General features: G+C 43.4%; 1 protein-coding gene across 2 annotated transcripts in view; it reads left to right on the top strand.

Moving 5' to 3' along the window:
* Positions 1 to 25,330, top strand: part of PPP1R36 (protein phosphatase 1 regulatory subunit 36) — a 73,923-nt gene that overhangs the window by 32,573 nt on the left and 16,020 nt on the right. The window contains exons 5-9 of one of the 2 annotated variants that reach the window (XM_073609521.1): positions 2,922 to 3,017; positions 4,660 to 4,797; positions 11,482 to 11,521; positions 17,311 to 17,498; positions 21,614 to 21,808. In XM_073609521.1, coding sequence (XP_073465622.1) covers positions 2,922 to 3,017; positions 4,660 to 4,797; positions 11,482 to 11,521; positions 17,311 to 17,498; positions 21,614 to 21,808 — 657 coding nt within the window. Of the gene's footprint in view, positions 1 to 2,921; positions 3,018 to 4,659; positions 4,798 to 11,478; positions 11,522 to 17,310; positions 17,499 to 21,613; positions 21,809 to 25,330 lie in introns of both variants that reach the window. The other variant, XM_073609520.1, reaches the window with a different exon arrangement.

Raw genomic sequence — 25,330 nt, 5'->3', positions numbered from 1 at the left:
ACCATTTATCATTTTGCTTCTACTTCACAATTATGTGTCACTTTGTGTTGGTCTATCACATAAAAAATTTATTTTATTTAAGGTACTTAATTAGCGCCGTCAACTTACGCAGCGCTTTACATATACATTGTACATTCACATCGGTCCCTACAATCAAGAAGCTTACAATAAGGTCCCTAACTCACATTCATATACTAGGGCCAATTTAGACAGAAGCCAATTAACCTACCAGCATGTCTTTTGGAGTGTGGGAGGAAACCAATATAAAAATACATTTATGTTTTTGGTTGTAAAATGACAAAATATGGAAAATTTCAACTGATATGAATACTTTTTCAATGCACTGTATGTGCCACTTTGTGTTGGTCTATCACATAAAATCCCAATAAAATACATTTAAGTTTTTGGTTGTAACATGACAAAATGTGGAAAATTTTCAAGGGGTATGAATACTTTTTCAAGGCACTTTATACACTGGTCTCCCATCTCTGCTGTGTAACGTCACCAGGCCCCAAGCCTGAATAGTGCAGGTACCAGCATAGCATCATCAGAGAAAGGGTTTGTAGCTCAACATTTCCTTTAGTCTAGGTGTGGTTGCATTAAAGTGGCTGTAAACCTAGTTACACCACTTTTACCTACAGGTAAGCCTATAATAAGGCTTACCTGTAGGTACTGGAAATATCTCCTAAACCTTCACGGCTTAGGAGATATTTACCATAAACGCCTGCGCCAACGTCATCGGTGCATGCGCACTGAAGAAAGGGCACAATTGTGTCATTTCTAAAGGGCCGTGCCGTGACCAGCGGTTCCCGCGTGTATTTCAGTCACAGAGCTGGAGTCCACGGCCTCGGAAGGAAGATGCATACTAGCCCATTATGCTTTTACTTTGCAGGGGAAAAAAGAGGAAGTAAAACCCATCAGGGTTTACTTCCTCTTTAACTTTAGAATTATCCCAGTCCCCTCCACATGGCTCTTTTGGAACCCATTCCAAGGCCATATAAGGCATTACTGAAATGTCAAAGTGTCAAAGCTTAAATCAAATGTGCTTATTTATAGGTGTGACCAGTTTTCCATTTCTGGTGTAGTATATATGATAATTGATTATCTGATGCAGATGTTGTATCATCTTGCCTACATATTATGCCCCACATTTGCATGTCATCAAATATACTACCCCCAATCTACCACAATATATATATTTATTGGGTCTAAAATTATTAGTTAATGTAACAATATCACATTCATATATCCAGGGACATTGGGAACTCCCTCCACAATGGTAGGTTCCCTTCCTGGACTGTGTTACCCTTGTCTCATGCTGATCATAGTGACTATGAGTCAACCTATCACGTATGGATGAGACGCACTGATAGGTTATCTGTGGGGTAGATTGTACATATTTAGACATCTCCAATCAAGAAGTACCATATTCCTGGACAATCTGCCATACCTAGGCATGTTAATTAGAATATTTGATAATCAGTCTAGTTTTACTACTGTCCTCTCCTTTCCTAGAATTGAATAGCAGCGAGGTCCTATCGTATTGGAGGACTCTATGGAATGCCCTCTTAAGTATAACCTTGCTATACCCCTATTGTAATGGTCAAAGAGTTGTTTGCCTTGGAACATGAAATCCAAGGCCGAAGAGCAATTTTTATGTAACCTGATGTACTGTGTATAACGATATACTTTTGACCAAAGTCTCATTGTAAACACTTGAAACATGAATTCCCTGCTGTAGGTTTCCTATACAGAGTCGTGACCGACAGCCCATTGGATTGTAAAAATATATCAATATTGTGATATTAAATGGAACCTATTGTGGCCCAGCTCCTGCATAAACTACCTCACTACCAGTCTAAATCATGAAAACATCACCAATGTAGCGGTGCCAACTGGCCACATGACACATGTAGCCAGGGCCAGTGCTAGACTACTTTGCACCCTAGGCAAGGCCTGCTACTTGCGCCCCCTAACCCCCCCCCTCCAAAAAAAAAAATTGGATTTCTCTTTTTGTCAGTTCAATTTGTGCGTGGGGTGGTCTGGAAGTGGATATATACAAAAGCAGGAGTCTTTTATTATAATAAAAGCAGCAGTCATATATATATATATATATATATATATATATATATATATATTTATTATAGTAAAAAGATCGCTGCTTTTGTATATATTATATTTACTGCTGATATATAATATTGGGGTTCACACAAGACTGCTGCTTTTGTGTGGGTGTTCTTTTTTATGGTAAAGAACACCCAGCTATCTTTGCTACCCTCTCCTGTCCCTAAACACTTAACTGGCTCCTGTCACCATTCCGGCACTGTCTTGGCTGAAGCCCCACTCCCCACATTTCCTGGTCCCACAGGAGGCACTGAGGGCAGTGAATGTCTGGATGCCCACAGCCTGGCTCAAGTAACACCTCCATAACACCTGGCTTTCTAAGGAGGCACCTAGAGCAGGCAGAAGGTGACAGCCCCGGCTGGGGACTGCCAGGATAGCAGAAGATGGTGTTTTCTGTGTAATATTGTTGCACAGAGAAGGTAACAATTAGCTCTTTTTTATTTAAAAAAAATAATTATTATCACTTTAACTGAGCAGGACCGTGTGTGTACCCAGCTTTAGTCTACCAACATTACTTTTGTGTCCTGCGGTGACAAAGGGGTTGGCAGGAGACACCACGGAGTCTAGTGGTGGTGGGGGGGGGGGGACACAAATCCGACACTCCCAGAAGTGTCAGATTCTGAAGACTCCTCAGGAAATGGTTTCCCTTTATTAGAATTTTTTTTTACAGGCAGATATTAATTTCATCAAGTTATTCTAGTGACAGAGACTTTTTGCTATAAATTTATTTTTCACATGATGGGATGAATTTAATGTCTGCAGAATACTAAAGAATGTGTTTTTCTTTGTTTATTTAGAAACCACCTTCTGAATGATTTCCTCATGGCCCTGCTGAATTACTTGTCCTGCTTTTTGGAAAAACATTCTGACAAAAACCCCAAATCTTTGATGCCGTAAGTTCTGTTTTCTTTATACAAGGGAATAAATTAGATTTGGGTCTCATGGGAAAGTTAGTGCAGAATTTATCAGTGGTAGCACCAAACCCCTACATTGAACTTCTGTGTTACCTTAGAGCCCCATTCTTCATCCCCCTAATGCAGTCATCAGGGTAGCCAACCCAAAATGTATTCTTTTAAAGGCAACTCTAAATTTTTACAGGTGCATCACCATAGCCATGCTAAACTACCCACAATAATATGGTGGTCTCATTTTTGTTCACTATTATGTGTGATGCATAGTTGCCAATATTTAAAAAAAAAATAGAGACACTTTTTTGTCTATAGGCTAAGCATTAGTTTAATTAGGGGCGGGGCATTGATTTGTAGGCGTCATCTAGCAGGAGGGAAATGGGCATGGTTTAAACTATGCTAACTATTGGGCATGGTTAAATAGAGTCTCAGATGAAAGAAGGATGAAGGGAGAGAGAAAGAGGGATGGAGGGAGAAGGAAGAAAGGGGTGGAGAGAGAAAGAAAGAGAGCTCATCCATGTCTTTATGGACTTTGCTTTGTGCACTGGTGTGCAGTCATGTTGGAACAGGAAGGGGCCATCCTCAAACTGTTCCCACAAAGGTGGGAGCATGAAACTGTCCAAAATGTCTTGGTATGCTGATGCCTTAAGCGTCCCCTTCACTGGAACTAAGAGGCCAAGCCCAACCCCTGAAAAACAAACCCACACCATAACCCCCCCCTCCACCAAATTATTTAGAGCAGTACGCAAAGTAAGGTCTAGAAGATGTGGATGAGCGAGTTTGGAGTCGAGGAACTTGACTGGCCTGCACAGACTTCTGACCTCAACCCGATAAAACACCTTTGGGGTGAATTAGACCAGAAACAGTGAGCCAGGCCTTCTCATCCACATCAGTGCCTGACCTCACAAATGCACTTCTGGAAGAATGGTCAGACATTCCCATAGACACACTCCTAAACCTTGAGGACAGCCTTCCCAGAAGAGTTGAAGCTGTTAAAGCTGCAAATGGTGGACCAACTCAATAGCGTGTAAAGGCAGGCGACCCAATACTTTTGACAATATAGTGTATATTTGATCTCTTTTTCTTACAATGCTTCAGCACTGTCCTGTATCGGGCTCACTCAGAACTCGGACTGCACTGTCAGCATGGACTGGCCCTACAATACAACACATGGGAAGAAGCAAACCCAATTCTAATGCTGACTATAAACTGATGTAATTTTTTCTTTTTTTCCTTGGGCTGAACAAAAAAAATGTAACCAATTCCACCATCCACACTGCACAGCATAGACGGAAGATTATGCTGTGGCTATTGTATTTTGACAGCCAGCCTTGCAATCTGTCAAAATACCCAAACCGGGGCTGCATCTGATTGGATGCTGCTACTGTTCAGCTGACAATTTCCTGCCTAGCCCTTTTGATCCAGATGAGAGGTAAACTGGACAAAATTTGCATAGTGTAAAGCCAGGTTAAATTCTAGTGTATATAGGACCAAAGAGCTAAAAACACTTTTCCTAGGCTAGGTGTTTGGCACAAGCTCCTGATCTTTTTACTTCTAGTCTCATGAGACCTCAGAACAGCAGCATCCAAAAGACTTGCATGAAATTGATGTTCACTCTTCTTTCCAGGAGGATGATTATCCTAGAGAAGGACGAGGCTGACCTGAAAATGAGGACAGAGATCGCTCTGAAGCACTTTGCACACATGTATTGTATCCTTGTTCTTGGAGAGGGAATTAGTGATCAGCATCAGCTTGGCTGTGGAAGGTAAGTCACTGTTGTATATACATTTATACACCAGTATATTTATCTTTGCTGCTCACTATTTCCATTTACTTATTATTATTTTGGAAAATAGTTAAAAATGTATCTTTCAGTTTAAATCAGCTAAATACATCCCAGGTTCATCAAGACAATCTCTGTAAAGAGACCACTGCAGTGGTGGGGCAGATTTGCAGGGGGTTACAGTGGTGGGGCAGATGTGCAGGGGATTACAGTGGTGGGGCAGATGAGTAAGGGGGTACATTGGTGGGCAGATGAGAAAGGGGGTATATTGGTGGGGCAGATGAGCAGGGTGGTACAGTGGTGTGGCAGATGTGCAGGGGGTTACAATGGTGGGGCAGATTAGCAGGGGGGTACAGTGGTGGGGCAGATGTGCAGGGTAGTACAGTGGTGGGGCAGATGTGCAGGGTAGTACAGTGGTGGGGCAGATGTGCAGAGTAGTACAGTGGTGTGGCAGATGTGCAGGGTCGTACAGTGGTGTGGCAGATGTGCAGGGTGTTACTGTGGTGGGGCAGATGTGCAGGGTAGTACAGTGGTGGGGCAGATGTGCAGAGTAGTACAGTGGTGTGGCAGATGTGCAGGGTCGTACAGTGGTGTGGCAGATGTGCAGGGTGTTACTGTGGTGGGGCAGATGTGTAGGTGGTTACAGTGGTGGGGCAGATGTGCTGGGGGTTACAGTGGTGGGGCAGATGTGCTGGGGGTTACAGTGGTGGGGCAGATGTGCTGGGGGTTACAGTGGTGGGGCAGATGTGCTGGGGGTTACAGTGGTGGGGCAGATGAGCAGGGGGGTACAGTGGTGAAACAGATTTGCAGGGGGGACAGTGATCTGAGGTGTGAAGGTGCATGAATTGGGGCTGATCTGAGGCGTAAGAGTGCAGGATGTTAATTTCTCACTACTAAAGTAGTTTACAGCATTTACTTTATAAACAATCCTTTTTCGTGATTGAGAGTGTGAAGTTGACATTTTTTAGTTATAAAATCGGCATGCTCAATTTCTTTGAAAACATTTTTCGGCACACTGTGCTCAAAAGGTTGCCAACCCCTGGTTTAACTACCGTATTTATCGGCGTATAACACGCACTTTTTCCCCCTGAAAATAGGGGGAAAATTGCGGGTGCGTGTTATACGCCGACAGCGTACCTCGGAGGGGAAGGAGGGGGACGAGTGCCGCTGGAAATCACCGAGCTGTCATCTCCTCTCCACCCGGCTCTCCGCTTGGCTCTAACTCAGATCGCACCAAGATGGCATCTGTACACGAGGCAGTGGGAGCTGGCGGCTTCTTGCTGGATTGCGAAGAGGTGGAGCGGCTGAGAGGCAAGTCACACCTAAATGCTTGCAACACTTTATGGGCATTCATAAGGTATTCATTGGGGACAGTTAAGAGCAGAAAAACATTATCAGCAAATAAATTGATGACATGGGAGAAGTTGTGTGAACAAAATCTTGAAATGGAAGGATGCAGATGGGCACAGATCAGGCTGCACTGAAGCTGCAGATGGGCACAGATCAGGCTGCACTGAAGCTGCAGATGGGCACTAATCAGGCTGCATTGATGCTCACTGACCATTATTTTGCTTTCCGACAACAAAACCGTGGAATTTTGTTTGAAGGGTGTTGGCTCCAACTTGTCTTGCATACACACGGTCATACAAATGTTGGCCGACAATTACGAACGTAGTGACGTACAAAACGTACATGATGTCTCCATTACGAACGCTAGTTTTACAAGACCAAGCACTTCTGGCTCATCCTTGATTCCGAGCATGCGTGTTTGTACTTTGGACTTTTGTCCAACGGACTTGTGTACACACGATCAGAAAGTCCTACAACACACATTTGTTGGCAGAAAATTTGAGAACATGCTAGCCAACATTTGTTGGCGGACAGTCCGCCAACAAATGTCCCATGGAGCATACACACGGTTGGACTTACCGCCAACAAGCTCACATCAAACATTTCCCGTCAGAAAATCCGATCGTGTGTACGCGGCGTTAGCCTTTTTCTGACACTTGTTGCTTACAAGTTAAAATCTGTATTTTTTGCTAGAAAATAACCCCAAACATTATATATATATTTTTAGCAAAGACCCTAGAGAATAAAATGGTGGTTGTTGCAATACTTTATGTCATACTATATTTGCGCAGCAGTCTTTCAAACGCAATTTTTGGGGGCAAAAATACACTTTAATGAATCTTAAAAAAACTAAACAGTAAAGTTAGCCCAATTTTTTGTATAATGTTACAGATGGTGTTACACCGAGAATCGTGAAAAATTGTGATGTTTACTCTAAGCAAAAAATGGTGATTCTCATTTCATTCCAGAATCGCGCAGCTCTACTATACAGTCTGAGCAGTATGCATTATTATAAATTGAAGTGAGTGAACCCATTGCTTTTCCCTGCAGGACAATACATAGGTTCACTTTAATCCTGCACAAAAAAGTGGCAGTTACCACAACCTATAACTAGCCTTTGCAGCAAGATTCACAAGGAAGGACAATGCACATCAGAAACAAACAAAAGATTTCTCAGCACAATTACCAGTGAGCCTGCAAAACAACCAAATTGGCCCTGTCTATCAGTTTACGCTAAAAACAGAGGGTTTTGTTTGCACACATTTGTAAATATATGCATAAGGTGTATCGCTGAGGGACCTCCTGTATATACTGCGTTCCTAACTCTAAATTTTCAGAGCCTACATAGTAAGAGCACATATAAGCAGGGGCGTAAATAAGGGGGGTCAGGGGTGTTCAAACCCCCCCCCCAGAGCATCCTGGCAAAATGCCCAGACAGTGGTCCTGCTGTTTAGCATCAGCACAGTAGAAGCAGAGTTTCAGAGTGCAGCAGCCAGCCTCCCTTCTATTGTGCCCAATCCCCTCAGTTTAATAAGGGGTCCCCTTGAAAAGCATAACATTACTGCAAGGTCTCAGATGCTTCTTATATGATATAAGAATGGATATATTAAGGGCATGTATGCCTGGAAGGAGCCCTCCTTAAAAGCACATAGATGCACGTGGTCCTTTGGAAAGGTCACTTTAAATCAGTCATGAGCAAAACACAAATGCTGCCAATGCTGACCACTCCCTCTAAATACTAGTTTCCTGGCTCTCAAAGGGCGCTCTTCAATAGTTTGAGTCACTGATCTGCAACAAGCATGAACATCTGACTTTTCTCCAACCTTCTTGATCTGCAGGTCAGTGACTCAAACTTATGAAGCCATTGGGCCAGCATGACAGCCAGGTGTCTACCATTTTCAGAAGGAAGTTGGCAACAGCAGCTCCTTGTATTCCTTTCATGACAGGTTTGCCTTAGGCAGTGCCCGCCATCTGTGTTCCATTTTGCGCGTCCCATCCAGTAAATAATCCATTGACTTAGTCACAACATGCCATTTTCAGCCTCGGCATGGCTCATGGCATGTTTGCTTTGGTTAGATGCTCATCGCTCAGCAGCGCTTATTAACTATTTACATATTTGTCCTGCGGCCAACGCAGAGCATTTCAGGACAAGTGCCTGCTACTTTCTTTGTTCCCTGCTGAAAGGATATATATTTATATTGTACCAACATCAGTGAGAACCTTTTCCAAAACTGGTTCCAGTTGGTTCACTTTTTAAAGATAAGTTGGACCTTTTGGTGAGTAGATTTTACTCAGCAGTTTAGGCAGACAAGCCCTAACAGAACATTTCACAGACTTGTGCGGTATTTATTATGTTACGTTGCATAGCTGCAGCACAGTTTGCTTACTTAGAATTTTAATATTTAGATATCTTTGATGGAAACAAGATACAACCGTCCCCCAAGGGAGGATATTCAAAATGTCAGATTATGAAATAGAAAATGCAAACCACACATTAGGCATTGTGGCACCTAAACTTAATACATCCAATTCTTTTTTTTTTTACAAAACAGGGGTGCTTTATTTGAGTCTGTAGTAATACAGTATAAACAGAGCTCAAAAACATGGTCTAGTTTAGTACACAACATAGGAATGTACATGTAGAATACGTGTATGGCGAGCAATCAAAACCATTAAAGGACAGGTAAATGTAAGCAGACTAAGCTAAGTAAAACACAGCAAATTACACACGTAAGTAACAGGAAAGAAAACCTCCTTTATAGGAAGGAGAACCATTGTGTACCCAGGGGCATGGTGTGGTGGAGGGGGAGGGGGAATGGTGAAAAGACAAAGGGGAGAGGGGATGGGGAAGAAAGGGGGCAACAGATGGGCAAAAGGAGCAATCAGGAAAGGGAGGGGCCGGTAGGAAGGACACTCCAAACTTACTACCTGACCCTTCACCCAAACAAGGATATTGCAGGTGAACCACCTCAGGTCAAGGTCTAAGAGCACCATACCTTTTCAAATTTCCATGGGCACCCCCTATTAATATACGTTAACTTATACAGAGAGGAGGGCCACATTCACCATAGCCTCCCATGAGGACACTCCAGGTTGCGTCAAGGATGACCAGTTTATCAGAATCTCTTTTTAGTAAAGGAGATAATTTACTAATAGCTTAGTATGGTGAGACCGTTGTTCATCATCCTGAATCCCCAGTAATGATAGGGATGGAGAGGACGAGAGGGTCAATTGTAATCTAAGGTTTATTTCCTCAAAGACAGCAACCCAATATGTCACAATAGAGGGGCTCTCCCAAAATATACTATATTTAAATAGGACCCCGGTGGGAGTCTACAATGGGGAGGGGGGTCTCGATCTGGGAACATTCTATGCAGCCTAGAGGGAGTATAGTATATCCAGTGAAGGAACTTAACTTGAATTCATTTATCCTTAGAGGAGACAACAAGTTTAGGGCCTTGCTCCAAACAGTCCTCCCAGTCACATCCAATTATAGTATATTCAAAGGTTTTCTTTTATTAAAACCCAACTAAAGTCACTTTATCTCAACCCGCACTTGCCCCATTTAGGTCGCGGGCAGCGCTTCCTCCGGGCGGCAACTTTCGGTGGCTTCCTCTGTGTCGCCTCCCTCCTCCTCCTCAGGGGCCAATAAGATCTCTTCTCCTCTAGGCCAATCGGGTGATGGGTCTCAGAACCCGCTTCCTGATTGGCCAGGAGGAGTATCAGGAAGACAATAGCAAATATTAATTTGCTATTGTCACACAACTGGGTGGGCTTGGGGCACAGTGCTCTGCGCCCTGAGCTCACCCTTTTTTGAGGCCAATTAGAGCCTCAGGCTCTAATCACATGCTTCTAGGGGAGCAGTGCCCTGTATGGACAGGCTGCCACTGATCTATTGGTAGAAATGTGCTTCCCACCCTCATACTTCAGTGCTCTGTGGTGGCATGGATAAGTAATGGCATAACTCTCATCACACACAAGAGAGGGGGCATGTCTGACCAGGTCTGTTAAATTACAGAACCCACTAGGAAGGGTTATCAGGTTCATAAGCCTTTTTAGGATTCATCCATGTGTGCAGCCAGGGGGGCTGTGGTTTTCCCATCCCCTCAACCTCTCACCTAAACAAAGACATGTAGCAGGGAGGCCTGTACACATGTCACGGGCATGAAGCTGTGCGGAAAAAAAAACACCATTCAGCAGCGGTAATGCATTACCACTGCTCATGACCCATGCAAGTCTGCCTTCTTACCACCTGTCAAATGCCTTTGAAAAGTGATCCATCATGGATTACTTTTCTTAGGGACCTCAAGGGCTGAAGCACGTGTCAACGAGCCCTTAGGCTGCACATTTGACTATATTTGGATGCAGTGGAGTTGATTCACTAAAGTCAACACCCCAGACGATATCTTCATGGATGAAACGCGTTGGATCAAGCCTGCTGTTCCCATTGCGCCATTTTATCGAATAACAAATGCTTGTTTTACCTCTTCTGAAATGTGAGTTTAAATCTTTCATTATTACTAATAAATTTTGTGTTATGCGGATTCACGCTATGTGCGTTTTTTATTCCTTTTTGGCCCTATATGTTTGAATCCACATGACGTTTTACATATCTTGGAGCTTCCTTTCTTGTTGACCGGTGGTCCTTGTGAGAAGATTATTTTATCCAATTGTATCAATGCCTATATCCATCCGGGCTTTACTATTTTTGGTGAAGAATCACCGACAAGTCTGTTTGATTCATAGGGCGTATGTCCTATTGAATCCATACTTTCCGGTAAGCCTCAGTGTTATTGGTGGCGGTGCTCCGTCTCCCCTTTTCATGCATGTTCAGCGGTGGCTTGAAAATTACCATTTGGGATGTCAAGATACATACGTTTTGGACATTTCCATTTCATCAAACACTCTTTCTCACTCAGTGGACTTTTTCCTTTATTCATTTTTTTTATTATTGCTTTTGAGTTAATAAGTTGTTCACTGCATTTTATGTGTATGGTATACATTGGTTTAATCACCTGATATCATTATTTCAATATTGCACATGTATACTGTTAGTTTGATATCTTCACAATTATTCTAACTTTGATACATTTAGATGTGTATCAGGTTATCTATGCACTTTAGATCACCCATTTACATTTCAAATTGTTACTAGTGCTGCACCATCACTTTTCCACAAAAATATATTGGTTATTTTTATTATTAGTAGTTTATTATTAGTTTTATTTTTTTACTTATTCTATTAGTCCCTGTCTGTTTGAAATTAAAAAAAAATAAGAAATCTTATATTTTTCAATTTCAATTTTATTACAGTAGCAGAGCATCATTCAGCAAGCAGGAGCGGATATTTTATGAGGTAACAGAACATGATTAGAATATTTTTTAAATCCAATTCAAGGAATTAGGAAACATCTACCCTTGCAGAGAGCAGCTATACATGGCAACCAATTAAATTGATGCTAAAGGTTAATTCTTTTTTTTTGTAACAAACATGTTATACTTTCCTGCTCTTTGCAGTAGATTTGCACAGAGCAGCTCTGATCCTCTTCTTTTCGGGTCCCCCCACCGGCGCTCCGGGCTCCTCCCCCTCAAGCAGTGCCCCCAGAGAAAGCAGCTTGCCCTGGAGGCAACGCTGCGTGCTCACTCTATGTGTCCATAAGACACATAGAGCGGTGGCTTGGCCCCGCCCTCAGCTCTTTTCTCATTGGCTTACTGATTGTGATTGACAGCAGTGGGAGCCAATGGGCTCCTGCTGCTGTTTCAGCCAATGAGGGAGAGTCCCTAAACAACTGAGGCTACCGTGAACATCGCTGGATCGGAGGGGCTCAGGTAAGGATTGGGGGGGCGCTGTACACAGAAGGTTCTTTACCTTCACGCATAGAATGTGTGAAAGTAAAAAAAATTCAGTCTTTAGAACCACTTTAACTTCTAGCTTTCATTTTCAAAGCTTAAAGAGGTTGTAAACCTCTGAAAAAAAAAAAAAACCCAAATAAACAACCTGCAAGACAAAGGCATAATGAGCTAGTATGCATTGCATACTAGCTCATTATGAAATACTTACCTTAAAACAATGCCCTGCAGTGCCGCCCGCACTCAGCTTTCATGGCCGACATCTTTCATCTGAGTTAATTTCGGGTTTGTGGGCTCCGGCGCTGTGATTGGCCGGAGCTGCAAAGACGTCACTCCAGTGCATGCGTGCAGGCGCTGCCAGTCATGGCACAGGTACTGAAGAAATGGCACGAGCGGGCCGTTTCTTCAGTGTACATGCGCCAATGACGTCGGCAGAAGCGCATATAGTGAATATCTTGTAAACTGTGCAAGTTTAGGAGATATTTACAATACCTACATGTAAGCCTTATTATAGGCTTACCTGTAAGTACAGGTGGTGTAACAGAGTTTACAATCACTTTAACTGAACAAGTTGAACATAGAAGCTGATTGGTTGCCCCAGCTGCTTTGCGCTCCATTTTGGATGAATTTGCCTTATTATATAATCAGACTGTATATTGTATGGTCAGCTTTACACCTGCAGACCGACCTCGGGCCTAACCATAAAGACATGCAGCAAAATTTTGATCATGAAAAAGCTGACCTTTTCAAAAAGCCTAATGACCAAAATGTAAAAACAAAAAACAAAAAAACAAACAAATAGTCATCTATACAAGAGACTAGCAGTTACATTTGGGCTCCCTAACCCCTAGACCAGGGGTCTCCAAACTGCGGCCTGGGGGCCAGATGCAGCCCTTTTCTTGCCTTTATCCGGCCCTTGGGGCACTTTTCCTTCTAATACAAGACATTATTCCTTCCACTGACATCAACAATTAAGCACCATTTCTCCCATTGACGCCAATGATGGGGCACTATTTCTCTCATTGACGCCAATGATGTGGCACTATTTCTCCCATTGATGCCAACAACGGGGCACTATTCCTCAAACTGACACTAACAACGGGGCACTATTATTCCCACTGACATCAACAATGAAGCACTAATTCTCCCACTGACACCAACAATGAGGCAATATTCCTCCCACTGACACCAATGATGGGGCACTATTCTTCAAACTGACACCAATGATGGGGCCCAATTTTCCCACTGACACCAATGATGGGGCACTATTCCTTCCACTGACGCTAATGATGAGGCACTATTTCTCCCAGTGACATCAATGATGGGGCGCTATTTCTCCCACTGACACCAATGATGGGGCACTATTTATCCTACTGACAGCAGCATTAGGACACTATTCATCCCCCTAATATCAAAGATGCATTGTTTAATACCACTGACACCAGGATCATTTCTACTCCCAATGGCCACAGTCCGGCCCCCATAAAGTCTGGCGGACAGTAAACTGGCCCTTTGTTTAGAAAATTTGAAGACCCCTGCCCTAGACCAAAGAGCAGTTACCCCCTTGTATCCACCTCTTGCAACCTAGGCACCTCTATTCTGCTCAGGTGATAGAACTGGAGCAAAAAAAGTAAAATATTCCACTTGCTACAAAATCCCAGAAATCACTTTTTACCCATATCAGCTTCTACCTGGGAAAAAATAATTGTTCCCATGCATGGCATAAACATGGTATTACACCCACACTGGCAAATCCCCAAATAATCATTTAGTTATAAATAAAATTTGAATTAGTTTTGGCTCTCTCTGTGTTCTCTTCTACTTCCTCTTCTATTGTTCTGTTTACGTCAGGTTTTGTATGTCTCCATGCCTAAACAGTTGTTAAAGGATTAAAGGAACATTATTACAACATTAAAGCATTTCAGTACAATGCCTAAGATATATACTACTTTAACACTGCCATTAATGTCAGAAAATTAACTTTATCTCTCCTGGCAGGTGGGAAAAGAGTTGGTATATATACACCCACACCCACATTGTTCATGCAGCAGAGTTGGTATTGGTGGACTATTTGAGATTAATGCAGCTATAGTCATGTCAATGTTATTGGGGAAGAGATGATGTTCTGATCATGCTTGCATGTCCTCACATTAAATCCTATGTACTGTACTCTTGGTGTTAACAACAAGCTAGGATGGAAAAATGCTGGGTGCTTGGTTATGGGTTCAGTCCAAAATAGATCCACTCTTGTATGGTCAACCATGACTTTAGTGTAGTAGAGCTTATAGCAATTGTGAAAGTACCAGTGATGCAGTTGTTCCTGACCCAAAGCTCAATGGGACCCAGTCTACAAAATCCCTGTTAAAGGCAGACAACACTGGGTATGGATCAACCTTAGATAGATGTACTCTTGTGTGGTCAACTATAACTTTACTGTGGCAGAGCTCATTAGCATTGGTTGCAGAGATTACCAGAGATGCAGTTGTGCCTGCCCCAAAGCTCATTGGGACCCAGTCTACAGAATATCTGATGAATACAGAAAATATTGGTTATAAATCAATCTTAACATAGATGTACTCTTGTATGACTAAACATAACCCTACTGTGTTAGAGCTCATTAGCAATAGTGAAAGTACCAGAAATGCAGTCGTGTCACTCCTATGGCTCAATGGACTGAGTCTACAAGATCCCTGTCAAGTGTAGACAATCCTGGGTATGGATCAACCTTAACATAGATGTACTCTTGTATGGTCAATTATAAATTTACAGTGGTAGAGCTCATTAGCAGTGGTGAAAGTACCAGACATGCAGTTGTTCCTCTCCCAAGGCTCAATGGGACCCAGTCTACGGAATCCCTGTAAAATGGAGACAATACTGGGTATGGATCTTCCTTAACATAGATGTACTCTTGTATGGTCAACTATAACTTTACTGTTTCAAAGCTCATTAGCATTGGTGAAAGTACCAGAACTTTATTTGTTTCTGCCCCAAATCTCAATGGGACCCAGTCTGCAGAATATATTATAAGTGCAGTCAATAGTGAGTATGGATCATCCTTAACATAGATATACTCATGTATGGTCAACTATAACTTTACTGTGGTAAAGCTCATTAGCAATGGTGAAAGTACCAGAACTGTATTTGTTCCTCTCTCAGAGCTTAATGGAACCCAATCTATGAGATCATTGTTAAATGTAGATAATACTGTGTATTGATCAACCCTAAAGCAGAACTTTGCTCATATCAACTTGATAAAAATAATGTCCTTTAGTAATGAACATACATTCCACATTAATAATTGTGCTACCAAAATGAAAGTGTGCTGTAAATTGCCTCCAGCATTGTTCATGTTTCTTGTTGCTAGAGGCTGCCATTTTTCTGAATCCTAGAGCCCCTGAGCAGCAATAAATCTTTAGGCAGTTGGCAGATCAGCCTCTACAAATTCGGCACAGTTAATAAAAATAGAGAGCAACTGAGCATGTGCAGAGTGGGGTGAGACAGTGTATTACTGGATAACTGCTTCCCACTCGGCCTATAGCAGATTGACGGCCGGAAAGTGGTACAGTTATCCTGACTGGGTGTCATATGACGTCCTGCAGCACAACATGCCGCCGCCCACCTGCAGGTGCGCGCAGCTCGGCGATCGCAACAGATGCTTCTTACCACGTGATAAGTTGTGACCAATCACAGCTGATCATCGCGTGAACCAGGAAGTGCCGGTAAATGGCACTCCTCGGTTCGCGCTGACAGGGAGAGCCGATCGACGGCTCTCCCTGTCAGAGGGGGGGTCTGTGCTGATAATCAGCACATTTATTATCAGCACAGCCCTATCAAATGTGCCACCACAGCTGCCAAAAAGTGCCCATAAGCTGCCAGTCAGTGCCCCATAAAAAAAACAGATGACAGTGCCCATATCAGTGCCAATTAGTGCCCATATCAGTGCCAATTAGGGCCCACCACTGTACCAGTCAGTGCCCATCACAGTGCCAATCAGTGCCCAGCAGTAAAACCTTTCAGTACCTCATCATCAGTGCTGCTCATCAGTGCCACCTGTCAGTGCCAATCAGTACCGCCTGTCAGTGCCCATCACAACCGACTGTCAGTGCCTCTTTACAGCCGCCAGTCAGTGCCCATCACAGCCGCCTATCAGTGCCCATCAGTGCCACCTATCAGTGCCCTTCAGTGCTGCATATCAGTGCCGCCTATTGGTGCCCATCAGTGCTGCATATCAGTGCCGCCTATCGGTGCCCATCAATTCTACATATCAGTGCCTCCTCATCGGTGCCCATCAGTGCCAAACCATCAGTGCCCCTCATCAGTGCCCATCAGTGCCGCCTCATCAGTGCCCATCAGTGAAGGAGAAAACCAAATTTTATAACTGAAACAAAGAAACTTTTTTTTTTCAAAAATGTCGGTCTTTTTTAGTTTGTTTAGCAAAAAATAAAATCCATAGAGGTGATCAAACACATCCAAAAGAAAGCTCTATTTGTGGGAACAAAATGATAACAATTTTGTTTGGGTACAGTGTTGCATGACCACGCAATTGTCATTCAAAGTGCGACAGCGCTGAAAGCTGAAAATTGTCCTGGGCGGGAAGGGGCGAAAGTGCCTGGTATTGAAGTGGTTAAACAGTATATGCACTTATTTTAAATGTTTTACAAAGCTATACCTGCAAAAGGGGGCAACCTGAAGTGGTCTAGCAGGACCTAATTTTCTGACTAAGGTTCCTTACTAAGGTAAGGTGTACTCTTTATGGTCAACTATAACTTTACTGTGGTAGAACTCAATACCAGTGGTGAAAGTACCAGAACTGCATTTGTTGCTCTCCCAAGGCTCAATGGAACCCAGTCTATGATGTCACTGTTAAATGCAGACAAAACTAGGTATGGATAATTAAGATAGATGTACTCTAGTATGGTCAGCTATTATTTTACTATAACTTTACTGTGGCAGAGCTCATTTGTAGAGGTGAAAAAAAGCACAGCTGTACTAGTTTCATTGACCCACAAGACTTGATGGTAACCAGTCTATAGAATCTACAATAAATGCAGAAACTATTGGCTGCCTGTTCTGTGAGCAGAGGTAACTGGAAACTTTCCTGAGAGCGGGAATAGAGTACATTTCCCAAGTTTAAGTCAATAAAGGAGAATGTACTGGGTGGAGCACAATGTTACCTGTAAAAACATTGCTTCTGGGCCTTGGGAAGCAAACAAGTACATTCTTGATTATTAGCTGAATCTTACTATGGCAGAATAAATACTACCGTAAATCTCACAATAATTTATTTCTTTCCAGAGTCTGTACAATTACTCAATCAAGGTTGCTTGGGTAGTATTCTGTCGCAGAGAGCTGAATTTAATACAGGAAGAGGTTGGCAGGCTTCTGCGTTCCAACACATTTAATCCTGCCCTGAGGAAGCAAGATGCCCCATCGGAGCCAAGCAAAAACCAGTCTGGGAAGAGGACATCCAAAAAAACAGCTATGTATGCAGAAGAGGGGTAGAATGTACAATTATACTCTCCTGTATACAATATACTGCACTGCTACATGTTTGAAATAAAAACCCCAACCTATCAATGTCAGCTTTATCCCCAGGGGGAGGTGTTCTGCAGTTCACAGAGAACACTTAGGCCTGGTAATATTCTTTGAGATTTTAGGACGGCATTGTCAGGAGTTATGAAATCACTAAATTTCTGAAAGCATCAATAGGTATTGTATGCACTTATTGAACAGATAATACAAAACACTTTCAATGGTATATTTAACAGACCAAAAGGGATCAGATAGGAGAGGTGCATTGTAGGGCTGAACAATCACTTTAATTAATGAACCAAAAGGCTCTATTTCCATGCATTCCAGTGGGTGTTTTGGAAAAGACAGTATTCTGACTGGGGGGCAGGATCTCTTAAATAGCAGTGCCTTGGCCATCGTAGGATAGGAAAGAATTAAAGTGATACTAAAGGTTCTTTTTTCTTTTTTTTTAAATAACAAACATGTCATACTTACCTCCACTGTGCAGCTCATTTTGCACAAAGTGGCCCCCGAACCTGCTGTTCTGGGGTCCCTCGGCGTCTCTCTCGGCTCCTCCCTGCATTAGATATCCCCCTGGGAGAAGCGCTCTCCTGGGGGGTTACCTTGCAGGCACGCTCCCGAGTCCAGCATTTGGTGTCCATGGACGCCGAATGCAGGACTCGGCCCTGCCTCCCAGCGGCCGCGTCATTGGATTTGATTGACAGCAGCGGGAGCCAATGGCTGCGCTGCTTTCAATCTATCCAATCAACAGGCGAGAACCCCCTAGCCGAGAGACAGCGTGGCGCGTCCCCGTGGGACAAGTTCCTAGGCAGCTATGGACAACATACATAATGTAATCATTAATACACTATTAAACGTATTTTTTAAATGCAAGCAGTGTACCTGCATTGACCCAGTAGTAGCCTTTTGCAATCCCTGAGCTGGAATGTGAGAGGAAGAAGAAGTACAAGGAGCTAGACATGTGCAGAACGGAAAAGTTTGTTTAGTTTCAGATAGATTTGTTATGTTACTAATTTTGTTTAGTTGATTCATTTCAGAATTTGTTTAGTTTAGTTTTGTTTAATAATTTTCTAGCGGATTCTAAATTCCCCCCACCCACAGCCCCCCACAACCACTGTGCAAGTGTTGTGGCCAGGAGGCCCTTGTCCCCATCAACATCGCTCGTGCCCGTACATCCCCCCCCCTTTTCTTTTTTTTTTTTTTATTGTGGAATGGAGTTTCCCTTAAAATGGATTTTGAGGGTTACCCCACACTATTTTTTAAAAAAATGTTGGCGTGGGGTTCCCCTTAAAATCCATACCAGAGCCAAAGAGCCTGGTGTGGATTGGGTGAGGACCCCCACACTGCATGCCAGCAATTCTGTTTACATTCAGCTGTCAGCCCGCTCTTTAACAACCAGCTATTCTTCACACAGAATTAGTTTAAAAAACTTGGAAGCGTTCGAATCGTTCCAAAAATTTGGAATTCGCTAGAAAACAAATAAACAAAATGAAACTAAGTGAATTTCAACAACAACATTCATTACTAATATCATTTGGAGATTCAGATACGTCCAAATCTCAAAATAACCAAAAATTTGTCTGAATGTAGATTCGGACCGAAACAAATTGGACATGTCTACAAGGAGCCCATCAGTTCATGCATGCTAAGAAAAGAAGAGAGCAAAGTGATAGAGCTCATCACTGTGCTGCTTCTTCTTTCACTAACCAGTAACAGGCTGGGGGCAGGTCCAGGACAACCTGTTCTCAGAGGAAGAGAATTGACAAATGCTGGTCCTCAGACTGAGGACATCTAGCTGCAGAAAAAAAGTACTGTGGCGTAAATCTCTAGATTGAAGCGGATTGCTGCAGCAAAAGCTGTTTTTTTTTAAATTATCTTTTAGTGTGCTATTAATTTTTATATGTAGCAAGGTCTCCGGCCTCCTTCAGTCTAATGAGAACCTCCAGGGCCAGAGATAGCTGACATCCTTCTCTATGTGGTGGGCTGTGAGGCATAGTGGGTGCAAGGTGGAAGTTATTAGCCAGACACTTCTTGAAAGCAAAGGAGATGTGTATTTCTCTTACAAACTTTTATGAGGGAAGGAGGGTTAGGGCCAGGACACTCTTGAGTAGTTGCAAGTTCAATTAGCAGACTCAGAGACTTCAATAAGAGGACAGCCATGCAGGGAAAAGCCTCCAGCAAGAAAAGAAGCCACATCTGCACGTGCAGGAATGCTGTCTCTTATGGCAACAGTCTTTAACAGTTCCGAACACCAAACGTAACAGTTCCTTCACTTTCACTACAACTTCTCCTTGTAGTTCTTCAGCCCACTGAGCTCCCGGTCTCTCACTAGACCCTATGATTTACTGCCACTGAATCCCTTGAGCTCCTCCAATCTTTACGGTGGTATCTTCCACAAGCGTCAACCCCGCTTCTCTGCTGGGTCCCCTAGCTTTGCACTCCCGATACTTCTCATGCTTCACCCCGCTGGTCTGCTTGGTCCCTGACTTGGCACACAAAGCTGCTCTGCAAGCGTCACCTCTGCTGGCTGGGTCCCCAACTTGATCACCGTCTGAAGTTTCCCAATTCTCCACCGTGCCCATTCAGTGAGAATGTGACTCTGGTACTTGCTTCAGTTACTCACTGTGGGCCCTGGTAATAATAAGGTAATAAGACTTGATCACCGCCTGAAGTTTCCCGATTCTCCACCGTGCCTGTTCAGTGACAATGTGACTCCGGTACTTGCTTCAGTTACTCACTGTGTTCCCTGGTAATAAGGCGGATAGTCCCGGATAGTTGATCTGCAAGCCACAATTCCAACCCTGCGCTGATCTCTCTTGCTTCTGGATAGGCCCTCAGACAGCCTAGCAGCTAGATGCCCCCAGGATAGGCCCAATCTCCGGCCTAGCAGCCCGGGGCAACACGACACACATCCACCCAGATAGCCGTCCAGGTGGCACAGAACATAGATCACCTGACTCCACCCGAATATATAGGTTCTCCAAGCAGGCCAAGGGATTCAAGAAAACCCCTGCCCATTGGCTGAGATACCCCATATACCCATAACTTGACCTTGGGTTGCTCTTCTCATATATAGTACCACCAAGTACCCGGCCACCTAGTGGTAGGAGAGAAAAGTGCAACAAGGCCAAACTTAGAGAAATCAAGGAATCTCTAGCAATCAACCAGGATAACTACTCCTGGCAAGTACATTTGTGAGGAGCATCCCTGCCTAAACTCCAGGGTGCTACATCTATTATTATTTTTTGGCTAGAGTTCTGCTTGGTGCATACCACTGCCTTAAAGTTTAGGGGAAGGCAAGTTTTTGGTTAGTTCTTGGGCAAGATTGTATAGAAACAGCCAGTACCAAGAAAACAGTCTTGTAGCAGTGTAGATAATTGGTTAATGTGGGAAATTATAATAGTGTAATGGGTAATTTTCGGATATTACAAAGGTGGTGGCAGTGCTCCATTACTGAACAAAGATTGGGAAACATTGGGGGGAGATTTACTTAAACTGGTGCACATAGAATCTGGTGCAGCTGTGCACAGTAACCAATCAGCTTCTAGGTTTTATTGTGAAAGCTCTAGGCCCCTTTCACACTGACGGATCGATTGAGTCTGCCTGTCAGTTTTTCAGGCGGACCCAATTGGACCATCTATTGCTCTCTATGGAGCGGTGGATGTTAGCGGACATGGGTCCCACTGACCATCCGATCCGATCCTGTCCACTAAAAACAGACGTATGAGGAGCTGTTCTTGGATCCGATCTGATGACAGTCGGGTGAAAACGGACAGGTGGTCTGTTTCCATCCAACAGACCATAGAGGAAAGCGGGCTGTGTCCATGTCTGCTCTGCATCAGAGGAGTGGACACGGACCTGTAATCCGCCTGCTCAGCGGGGATCGGCGGAGAGATCCCCTGCTGAGTGGGACTCCGCCAGTGTGAAAGGGGCATAACTGAACAAGCTGAATTAGAAGCTGACTGGATTCTGTGTGCACCAGTTTTAGTAAATCCCTCTACTGTTCTCATAAAACAACACTCATTCATACAATATTTTACTAACTATATTATTTATTATGCAACAGGAAGATTCTAACCAAGCGGCCTGCTATTCATGACATTGTCACACAGCGTTCTCCAGCTCTCACTTCCCTGATCCCATCTCCCAAAGAGAAAGCTCGATATTTATTCCAGCAACATGAGCTTCACCCAAAGGGCAGTGCTGACACCATCGATGTGAACACCTGGCTGGAACCCTCCGGTGCAATCAGCACACCACGGTGAGTGTAAATGTACCGCAGCCTCTCCCTGAAAAAACTGGACCAGCTCCAAACCAACTCACACAAAGCACAATCAATCCGAACACAGGACTGTTTATTATGCCACACCCAGCTTCTTTTTACTTCTTTCTACGCATTATTTTTTGGTTTCAACAGACCTGATTTCTTTGCATTTCATGTTTTTCCAAATCCTACTAAATAATACTGAAAGGCAAACCTTTCCAAAACATTCTTCAAGCTTGTACTGTACTAATGCTTCAGTTTGCTAGTTAAAGCTCATATTTTGAGATATTATGAAGGTGTTTGTCATAAAGAGATGTATGGGGTATATTAAAAAACAAACATACATACTGAGCGCTATGCTGCAGCATTGGTGTGCAGCAGCATTAGCCCTAAGACCAAGAACTGAGTAATCACATGACCACTGAATGCTCAGTTCTTGGTCTGCTTGGAGAGGAGAGTAGTGACTGTCAGTCACTGCTCTCCGCTCTGCTTCTCCAGTGTTCACTGAAGTGCCGGGGAGGGGGCAGGCGCAGCTGCCTTCAGTTCTCATGAATGAATGAATGAATAAATGAGTGACTTGTATAGCGCTACCTATGCGAACTGAATCGCCTCAGGACGCTTTTGCGCCTGGTGTCCATCTGTTCATGCTGGGAGACAGCTGGGTGGATCCCAACAATATGGACGGGATCCCTTCAAAGCCTAGAGCAGCTCTGTCACATCACCCGCATCACTATAATGTAAGTTCAATCTAAAGCCCCGTACACATGATCAGAATATTGTACAAAAGATGTAGGGAATTGGCGCTGCCCTATATAATAAATGTTGTATAAGGGTCTAGAAATTAAATAAATAAATAAGTGATTAAATTGGTGACAGCATTTGTGTATGTGAAAGGAATAGATAGGTGTTTGAGTGACTATCCCCCTATATATGCACCAAAAATAAATGAAAATAGTTGATGTAGAATCCTACTAAGTGAATGTGCACATCTTTTGTATCATGTAAATGAATTGAGATAATAATTGCTCCACTACCAGTGGGGACCTATGTATACATAATAAACCAAATAAAAATAATAATGTTAATCAATATTACTCTATATCTATACAAGGGGTCCGTGAAACACCCCACTGTTTAGGTGCTCGTGGTAACCATGTAAGGTTACCAATTAACCCCACTAAATATAGTGATTAAAGTGCACAGAGTGTAAAGTGAACGAGAGTGCAACAAACTCTAAGTTGCAATAAATTAAATGCCCTCAAATTTCATATATATAACATAAAAAAATATAAATATAGATATAAATATATACAGGAATCCAAACAAATAACATTTATAATAAAGGCAGCAAGTGTAAATACACCATCTGTAGACCAGTCCCTATAATTGGCATATACTGGAATAAAATGTCTAATATGTGGAGATCAGGATCGGTTGACTTGCATTCAGGAATACTCAAAGGGTGATGTAAGGTGACTTCCGTGCAGGTAAAATAAAAGCTGGTGACTCCAAGTGCTCCCCCCCGATGCTCCCCCACTCACCAGAGTCACCCCCGAGGGGGTATTAGGCAGAGGAGTGGGTGTCTTTGGGTAGCTGTCTCTGGTGTCCCTCTTAGGCTCCACTCACCATGAGTTTCTTCTGTTTAGACCGATACTGTGGGTCCCCTTATGCTGATCCAAACCCGGGTACCTTCGCTATTATCCACCTCCGTGCTGTTAAGTCCTCCTCACGCAAAGAAATAAACAGGGGGCTTGCATGGTGAAGTATGTCCGGTTTATTAAAGATTGAATATACAATAAAGCGTATCAACCGTAAGCAGTCGCGGCTAAGGGCTGAGGATGAGATCAGGAACTAGAAATGATCATGTGTCCCAGCTTGCGTTCCAGCCGACTCTTCCGGGTATGAGTGACTCCGCCTTACGCGTTTCGTCATCAGATGTTGTCAAAGTACAAAAGATACCGCTTTCAAAACGATCGTACAATAATCTGGACGTTAGTACACAACTTTCGTCGGAAATTTTCAGAAGGGACGCGAACATTTTTCTCGTACGATTTTCTTTTAATTGGTACAGTTTTTGTCCGAAAATACAATACAAATACATTATATCACTTCTGAAATTTTATTCTCTCGTACAAGAATTTTCGTACTTTAATAACCTATTCGTTTTCTATTAGGAGACTAGCATGCAAAAAAAAGAAAAGAAAAACAGATGATAATTGTCTGATAATCTTATTGTGTGTACTAGGTTTAATCCATCTCTGCAGTGTGTGGCGGTGCAGGTTGCTTTACTGTTACATACAGTGAGCGGCACAGCATCGCTCTCCCATGTCTCTAAAGTTTCCATGCAGACCCATGGGCAGGCAAACAGCCCCGCAAACTTTTGCACCATCTCTATGGGCACATTTTGGCATGTGCCAAACTTTTGACACGTCACTGCCAATAGCTGATACGAAATAGAGAAATGCAGAAAAAAGGTCATCTGACACCAATTTTAAATGTGTTTTTATTTAATGCAAACTACATTATATTTAGTGGTTTAGCCACTAAAAGCAGGGTTGATTTTCCACTGCAGTGACCTAACTGCTTAAAGCATATCTATGGTCAAAAATAAAATTCATATATGCAGTGCCTGTGTGCCATGTAGTTTGGCCTACTAGTTGTAAATTAAATGCTCTGCAAATATCCAAACATACCTTCAGAACAATCCAAGAATGGGGGGCATAGCTTGCAGCTGATGGAGTAGGCAGCGTGGTGTGTTAGCTCCGCTGGGAATCCGAGCTATTCTCCTGATACAGCTATCCTGATACACCCGATCTACCCCTACCCTGCTCTGGAGGGATCTCTTCATCACCCCCGATCCAGCGGTGCTGTATTACATGCAATCCAGCTGCGAACATATCCCGCAAAGGAGGCAAAGACTCTCTGTCTGCACCAGAACATGGCGTGCAAGATGGTGCCTGGTCCCAGCGTTCAGCTAAGGAGGCGGCCATGAAGATGTTCGACAGCTCTCTGGTAAAGGGTAACCTGCCCAAAACACCTTCCCTTCTCCTGGAACTCACTGACCAGGAACCCCTTCCAGAAGAACCGGAGAGCGCATGGCCAGAGGACTCAGAGCCTGCCTCATCATGGGATGCAGTGAGTACACCAGCCCCAGATAACACAGCCAGGGCTCTGGCAGACCAGGAGCTGCATGCCCCTGAACCAACCCTTAGAGACATTTTTGCAGCAGTCACCTCCTGTAACATGTCTATCACTACCCTGACAACTGAGCTTAAAGGGGTGAAACTAGAGCTGAATCTAGTTAGGCAGGATATGCAGAAACTGCGTGACTGCACAGCAGCCCTGGAGGACAGGGTGAGCAATGTGGAGGATGATGATGTGCCATTGCAGAGAGAAGTCTGCCATATGCAATTGATTATCACAGGCCACTCAGCCCGCTTAGAAGACATGGAGAACAGGCAGAGACGCAATAATGTCCGTGCGGTGGACATACCGGAGAAGGCAGAGGGGAAAAATCCT

This window comes from Aquarana catesbeiana, linkage group LG13 (genome assembly GCF_042186555.1).
Source record: "Aquarana catesbeiana isolate 2022-GZ linkage group LG13, ASM4218655v1, whole genome shotgun sequence".
In the NCBI taxonomy this organism is placed as follows: Eukaryota; Metazoa; Chordata; class Amphibia; order Anura; family Ranidae; genus Aquarana; species Aquarana catesbeiana.
Note: the sequence above shows the minus strand (reverse complement) of the source record. Positions and strands in the feature narration are given on the sequence as shown.